General features: G+C 34.1%; 1 protein-coding gene across 1 annotated transcript; it reads left to right on the top strand.

Moving 5' to 3' along the window:
- Nucleotides 1-6,649: 6,649 nt before the first annotated feature.
- LOC100918969 (olfactory receptor 13J1) lies at nucleotides 6,650-7,610 on the top strand. The gene has a single exon (XM_003763010.2). It carries the CDS (start codon nucleotides 6,672-6,674, stop codon nucleotides 7,608-7,610), a length of 939 nt encoding a protein of 312 aa, XP_003763058.1. The 5' UTR covers nucleotides 6,650-6,671.
- The last annotated feature ends 913 nt before the right edge of the window (nucleotides 7,611-8,523 follow it).

Raw genomic sequence — 8,523 nt, 5'->3', positions numbered from 1 at the left:
ATTAATAGAATTTTTATTAATAAATTAATAGAAAATAGAAATTATTAGAAATAATAAAAATAGAAATAATAGAAATTAATTAATAGAAAATAGAAATTAAAAAGGAAAACAAAGTTTAGTGGAAATTAATATTGCTGAAGTACTACTTGAATATAAATGGAAAATCTGGATACAAATTCACAGACATGCTGAAATCTATCCATCAACTCATTGAGAAGTCTATGTGCCCCAAGTTAAAAATACCTCTTTTAAGACTATACATACTAGGATGTCTAGCAGTACCAGATCTTAAAGTATATTATAAGGTGGTATGATAACTATCAAGTATTGTCTAAGAAATAGAAAGATGGATCAATGGGGTAGAATAGATATACACTATGGCAACCCCATGTTCAATAAACACAAAGATCTAAGTTTTCAGGCTAAGAACTCAGTAACTGATAGAAATTGTTGGGAAACCTGGAACGTAATCTGGCAGAAACTAAGTATAAAACAATATCTTATGCTATTTATCAAACATGATACATGATCTAGATATAAAAGGAGATATCATAAGTAAATTAGAAGAGTATGGAACATATAATCAATCAGATTTACAGAAAGGAAAAGAATTTATGATTAAACAAGAAATAGACAATATTGTGAGATATAAAATAGACAACTTTGGTTAAATTAATAATAAGTTTTGTGCAAATAAAACCAATGAGGAAACGAAAAATTGGAGGAGGAGGATGATTTTTTTTTTGTTTTATTGTTTTGTGATGCAATTGGAGTTAAGTGTCTTGCCCAGGATCACACAGCTAATAAGTGTTAAATGTCTAAGGTCAGATTTGAATTCAGTTCCTTCTGGCTCCAGAGGCAGCACTCTATCCACTGAACAATCTAGCTACCTTAAGAATAATAATTCCATAGTCAATCTCTCAGAAAAAAAGCCTTATGTCTTAAATATGTAGATAATGGAATCAAATTTTAAAATATTACTCATATCCTAATTGATGAATGGTCAAAGGATGTGAACAGACAGTTTTTGGAAGAATAAATCAAAAATATATATAATCATATGAAAAAATGCTCTAAATCATTATTGATTAGAGAAATATAAATTAAAACAACTCTGACATACCATCTCATGCATCTCAGATTGACTAAAATGATAGAAGAGGAGAATGCCAAATGTTAGAGGGAAATTGAGAAATTGGACCACTAATATACTGTTGATGAAATTGTGAACTGATTCAACCATTTTGGAGAGCAATTTAAAACCATAACCAAAGAATCATTAAACTGTGTATACCCTTTGGCTCAGCAATATCGCTATTGCGTCTGTTTCATAAAATGATCAGGAAAAAGAAAAAGAAACTATATGTTCTAAAATATTTATATATTTCTTTGTGTTGACAATGAACTAGAAATTGAGGGGATGCCATTAATTTGGGAATGGCTAAATAAGCTGTGGCATGTGATTGTGATGGAATACTATTGTGCTGTAAGAAATAACAAGCAGGTAAATTTAAAAAAAACAGAGAGATTTTGCATAGATTTGCATGAAATAATGCAACATGAAATGAGCAAAGCCAAGAGAATTTGTATACAGTAACAGCAATATTATTAAGAGTAACTATGAATAACTAAACAATTCTGAGTAATATAATCATTCAAATAAACTATGAAGGACTCATGAAGCAAAATACTATCCCCCTTTCAGAGAAAGAACTGAATCATGGAAGTAGGTAATGTATGGTTCCAAATATATATCTTCAATTGACTTTAATGCAGGGCTGGAAGGAAGGAAGGAAGGAAGGAAAGAACTCAAGATGTAATTTTTAAATAAATAAAATTTTAAAGAAAATAATTATACAGCTGTCTGGTGCTTGAATCATCAGGAAAACTTTGGCAAAATGCTATAGACCAAATTCTTGATCTAAATAAGGAAAATGGAGAGAAGGGAAGGAGTGTGATATTTATGGAAAAGGTGGTTGATTTCAGATACTTACAAACTATGTGATCCTGAACAAGTCACTTAATTTTATTGCCCTCAGTTTCCTCAGCTATAAAGTAAGGTTATAATCAGAATTATTTCATATGTCAGAAGCATCAAATAAGGTATTTGTAAAAAGTTGTTTCTCTGTCTGCCTCTCTCCCTCTGTTTTTCTCTTTTCTCTGTCTCTCTCTTTCTCCATATATACATATGTGTATATATACATATACACACATATATATTACATATAATATATATACTATATATTTGCTTAATAGTTCACATTTCTATAACATTTTAGAGTTTGCAAGTACTTTGCTTGCAACTAACTTGTGAAATAGGTATAAGTATCATTACCTCAATTTTGATTTAAGGAAAGTTGAAACTGAGACAATTTAAGCAGTTTGACAGGAGACAAAGTATTCACTTCAATGGATTAAAAGGTTATTATGAAGATCACAAGAGATAATTACATTAAAGAGCTTTGTTACCACTAAACACAATAAAAATGACAATTGTCTTAAAACTGAGGGATATTTAGAATTGGCTTTAAATTATCCCCATTGTAAATACTGGAAGATAAAATGTGTAAGTATTAGAAACTTTTAGGAACTTTGTGATAATTTCACAGAGACTATTTTGCAATATTAATTGGTACTTCAAAGAAGAGAAATATTCCTAGAGAATATGGATCTGGGACAAAACTCTACCATCTTCTTGAGCACCAAATTTATATACTTTGTATATATAAATTTCATATATGAGGTCCCCAGCACTTCTCAAACATTCACTTTACTACTTTAAAAAGACAATATATTATGTTACCAACAGCACTAATTGTGCAGAATATAGTCTACCCAAGCCTGACCATCTTTTGTCACTTTTGTTCCTGTTCTCCTGCAAATCTTCTTCATGGAGAAAGGGTGATTACTTGAAGGCCTTTGTCTGTGTCTTTAGAACTTTGACTATCAGTTGGTTGTCTTCTACTTTCCCTATTTTTGTGAACCAACTACTTTCCTAGTACTACATCTTTTTGATACTTGTATTACCATTGTATGTTAGACATCAATATCAATGTGTTGTAGCCTATGAACTCCCATCATATATCTCTCAATTGTTCTGTGAGATAGTTTTGATGGCTCCAAGAAAGCATTAGGTATTTTTTTTATTGAGAAGCTTAGAACCTTTGATAATGCTGCGTAATACATCAAATGTCATCCAATGAACTTCCTTGTTTCTCCTTAATTTTGGGTCCAGCTCATTGTCTATAAGCAAAGTCTTTTCAGATATGTAACAGTGGATGAGTGCAATCAAAGATAAACTAGACTCAGTTGTAACAGAATCAAATGTTAGATTTTTGTTGTGAGCATTTAATCCTTAGATCAACAATTGTTAGAAATTAGGGATTGATTTATTGGTCTGTTGATGGTCTAGATTCAAGAAAATGGACATGCAAATTAAGCTTAAAAGTGTGTGTGCATGTAGTTTTCTCCTTTAGAGACTCTGGTTCTTAAACATTTAGCAGCACACATATTGCTGGAAGCTTTAATAATAAAAATAATATTGGATTTATATAGTGTTTAACATATATAAGGTAATTTATATCCATTATCTCTTGAGTTCTATAATGAGTTCTGTGCATGTGTTTTGTGTTTCTGAGATATCTACAGTAGTTCTTTCTCCAGCTATTATGAATAAGTGTGCATACATAGAGATAAGAGGGATAGAGGGGAAAAGAAAATGAGAGAAGAAAAAGAAAAAGAATAAAAGAAAAAAGGAGAGAGGAGATCAGAAAGAAAAAGAAAGAGGAAAAGTAATTATTCTCTCTATCCACTCATCTGTCAGGTAAGTCAGCTCATTTTAAGTGAAAAAAATGGGCAGGTATAAATCAATAATCAGTATCAATTTGATAACATAATGATATGCTATAAGTTCAATGTTTGAAGTTTAGTTTCCCTTCAACCTTTTCCCAATTGCAAAGTTCAGCTTGTTTCCCCAGTGCCTGGTACATAGAAGGTTTAAAAATGTTTGTTGCCTGATCATGAAATGTAAGTAACTTTTCCCCTCATCTTCCTTGATACTCAAGTAGTTATTAAATTAGCAATAAATCATTAAAATAAATGATGTTAACATTTTAAAATTTAGTATTTGAACTTTTTCTAGTAAGCTGGCCAATATTTTAGAAAGAAATAAATTGTAAATATGGGTAGATATTCACAATACATTTAGAGATGTTGAAATACAGAACTATATAAGTTTATGCAGAAGATGGGAAAAGTTGCTCAAGATAAACAGAACTGCACCACTCTATAATGTCTTTAGCTTGTTTAAGAGTGTGTAGACTAATGATCTGAGGAAAGAAAGGGCAAGTTGGTGTGCTGTTGTATTATCCCCCTGTTAGCATTATCATGATCTCTGTGCACTCACTTACTTATTTGCTTATTCCTCTTTCAGGTCAACCAGGACTAAAAAGTGCTAAAACAAGGAAGTAAGTTTCTATGAGAAAATAAAAAAATGGCACCGGGATTGGATGGAGGATGGAGGGGCTATAGAACTAAAATGGATCATTTCTTGTAAAGAAAGGAGAATGAAGCTTTAAAAATTACATTAATATAATGTTTTAAGGTATGCAAATCACTTTGGACATATGTAATAACACTATGAGGCAGGTACTATTATTAACCCTATATTATAGATGAGAAAACAGAATTGTAAAAAGTTAATTGAATTGTCCAGGGTCAAAATTTTAAGTGTCTCGAGCAAAATTCTAAACCAGTCTCTTTTGTACCCAGGTATAGGATTCTCCCCATTATGCCATGATATCTCTGTTCATTTGAAAGCAGTGTCAAAAAGAGTCCTCTGTAATCATTAGCAAACTTTCCTGACTGAGCCTCATTGCCTATATGCAAACTTTTCTCTTTCTACATGTTTCTACTTGTATCCATATACTCTGTGCCATCTGGATCCTGATCCCTAAAGTAGGTAGCAATTGTTAGAATAGAAAAGTAGGTGGGAAAGTGATTTTCTCATTAATTTTTATAAAAAAATCTAGTTAATTATTGGTGACAGTATAACAAAAACAATTCAATTAAAATTTAAAAGACCAAGTTTCTGTTATCAACAGTTACTGTTGATTGAATTTCAGGAAGAGGAGAAATACTAATATTAACTTCCCTATATATCTATTATTTATTTATCTTATCTACCAATTTGTGTACATACAGATAATTATTGCTTTACATAAATTCAAATTATGTAAATTCCATTTTAAATAATAAATTCTGAAAGAAAATGCATTTCAAAAGTCATCTATGTTAACTTCACAGTTTTGTGCTCTTTCTCCCTGCTCCTGCCTTTTAGTTTGGCCCTCCTTGGCTTCCCAAATCTCCCCTATCACCCCCACCCCCCCCAAAAAAAAAACCTCCAAATGAAGCAGAAGAAAGGACAGACACAGCACAGCAGGATTGAGGGCTTGGCCTAAGACCTCTGGGACCTAGAGAGGAGACCTTTACCTTGTTTTTTTCCTACCTCACAAGATATATGTCCCTTTGTCTGTCTTCCCTCTCTCTGACTTAAGGTACCACATCTCTGTCCCAGGCTTCTACTTATTTGTTCTCCCGCCTTTTTCTTTTTGGTTCTGGTCAGGCTTCCATGTATCTATCCCCACCTCAACCTGGGGTGTGTTCCTCCTCCTGATCTTTCTTCTCTGTCCCTAGCACTCATGTGTTCTTGACTCCCTTCTTCTAGGGGTACAAGACCCTTTGTTACCTCGCTCACTACCTCTCTTCTTCATATTTGAGGGTGGGGGAAATTCACGTTAAATATTTCTGAAAGGGATCCAGAAGATTCACTAAATGCCAGAGTTATATCACACATAAATACACACACACACACACACACACACACACACACACACACACTTATGAAAATCAAAGCAACATAAAAGGTTGAGAAGTAGAGTAAAAAGAGTAGTAGATTTGAAGTCAGAAAACTAGGGTTCAAATACTTTACTATGATACTCGCTACCTGTTTTCCTCCAAGCAGAACATCTACTTTCTCTTAGACTCAGTTTACTGCTCTGTAAAATGAGATAAGGAGACTAGATGACCTTTAAAATCCTTCCCAACATTAAATCTCTGATCCTAAAATAAGCAGTTTCCCTTTATAAAAAAGGCAAAAGGATCCATAAGAAAGATTCCTTTTCCTTGATCCCTTGTTCCTCAGGTCCATTATCCTCTTTGAGGTAGAATATGCTTTAAGGCATGTCTTAAAAGGTCCCCATTTTGTTACCTTATAAAAGAGGGAGAAGTATATCTTTAGATGGCATCTGTGGGTGGTGCTGATCAAGAGAAGGCAATCCTTCTCCTCTAGTCACCAAATCTTTGAAGTGCACCCCAAACCCATCCTTTCTTTCTTCTAGGTCAATAATGAACCTCGATCCTCTTGCCCTAAGGGCTCCTTCCTTCTAATCTGCTGCAAAGACCCAGAGTAATGTGAAAATAGTAAATCACTGGGCAGTCCTTTCCTTCCTTCACCTACAGTTCCCTCTCTAACTGTCCCTTATGAGCATCCCAGGTTTGCAAAGTTAGAAAACAGACAACGGGTCTTTGACCATAGAGTCTATGAAAATTTCAATAGTTCCACCAGTATTTCTTCTTTCTCCAGATCTTTCAGATAAGAGGGAAATAATGAAATGGAAACAGTCAATGCCACCGTTATCACTGAATTCTTTCTGAAAGGATTTTCCATCTACCCCAGATTGGAGAGTCTCCTGTTTGTGCTGTGCCTGGTAATGTACCTGATCACTCTGGTGGGGAACGGAATTATCATTGCCATCAGCATACTGGATTCTCACCTCCATACCCCCATGTATTTCTTCCTCAGCAACCTATCTTTCCTGGACGTTTGTTACACATCAACCTTTATTCCTTTAATGCTGGTGAATTTCCTATCTAAAAGAAAAACAATTTCTTTCATTGGCTGCGCTGTGCAGATGTGCCTTTCTCTTGCCACAGGATCGACAGAATGTATTCTCCTAGCCATGATGGCATATGATCGCTATGTTGCAATATGCCATCCTTTGAGGTATCCTATCATCATGAACAAGAGAGTGTGCCTTGGGATGGCTGCTTTCTCCTGGAGCTTATCTTTTCTGAAATCCATTATGGAGACTGTAATTGCAATGCAGATGCCTTTCTGTGGACACAATGTGGTCAGCCATTTCACATGTGAAATCTTGGCCATCTTGAAGCTCATATGTGTTGATACCAGCCTCAATGAAATTATCATGTTGGTGGGCAGTATAATTCTCCTACCTATTCCAGTGATGTTGATTTTTATATCCTATATTTTTATTCTCTCCACCATTCTGAGGATGAATTCAACAGAAGGGAGACACAAAGCCATTTCCACTTGCTCAGCCCACTTAACTGTGGTGATTATATTCTATGGGACAATTATTTTCATGTACATGAAACCCAAGAGCAAAGAAGCTCAAATTTCAGATGAATTATTCACTGTTTTGTATGCTGTGGTGACTCCTATGCTGAATCCTATCATCTACAGTTTGAGGAACAAAGAGGTGAAAGAGGCTGTCAAGAAAGTACTGAAGAAAAGTTACTTATCAATGTGAAGATTTTGGGCTATTCTGTTGACTTAGTGACTAGTAAAGTAAAAGTGAGGATCCCATACACAGGTGTAAAAGTTGTGAATTGCACTTGCTATTTCACTGATACGGGAAATTTCCAGATTAGTTTCCAGAAAGTTTGCAAAGCAGTTCCTTCTCTGAAACTTAGAATCTTAGAGAGTTGCCTTGAAAATCAAAAGGTTATGTAACTTCCCATGGTCACACAGCCAGTATATGTTAGGTCTAGTTCTCTCTATAGCCAAATTTCTACTTCACACCATTTCTTATATGGAATTAACCACCTTTATTTGTTTATATAAGCTAGAGAGATGCTTCCTTAACACATATCAGATTGACATTTTGAACTTAAATGATGATTTTGTGAGAGTCTTCATCAATTCATATGGAAAAATCTAGGTTATTTTGAAGCTTTTGTGCGCTACTACCTAGAATTGCAGTGTTTAAAGCTGAAATGGAGCTTGGAGGTCAGCTAATTCAACACATTCATTTCAAAGGTGCTGAAAAATGAGGTTAAGAGAGTTAAAGTGCTCTGGCTAACAACACATAAGTGTAAGTAGCAGAACAAGGTGCAGAATACAGGTCCTGTGCCTAGGAGGTCATATTCATTTCTCCCCCATGCTGTGCCTCTGAATAGGAAGTCATACCATGCCTTATATAATCTTAAACCTTAATTAGCTGAAAGAAAATCATTCCATCAGCTAAGATTTGAGACAGGCTTTCTCAACTGAATAATCTTTACTAATTTCAAGTTCTCTGGCATATTATAATCAGAAATCACACAAAAAGTTTTCCAATAATTTCACTCTCCAAAGTTTGCAAATGATTTCTTCACACTCTTTCCATAAGATTTTTATTCTGGTGAGCAATCAAAGTTGGACTATCAGTTATTAACATTTTT

This window comes from Sarcophilus harrisii, chromosome 1 (assembly GCF_902635505.1).
Source record: "Sarcophilus harrisii chromosome 1, mSarHar1.11, whole genome shotgun sequence".
Taxonomy (NCBI): domain Eukaryota; kingdom Metazoa; phylum Chordata; class Mammalia; order Dasyuromorphia; family Dasyuridae; genus Sarcophilus; species Sarcophilus harrisii.
This window is presented reverse-complemented; position numbering and strand designations above follow the sequence as displayed.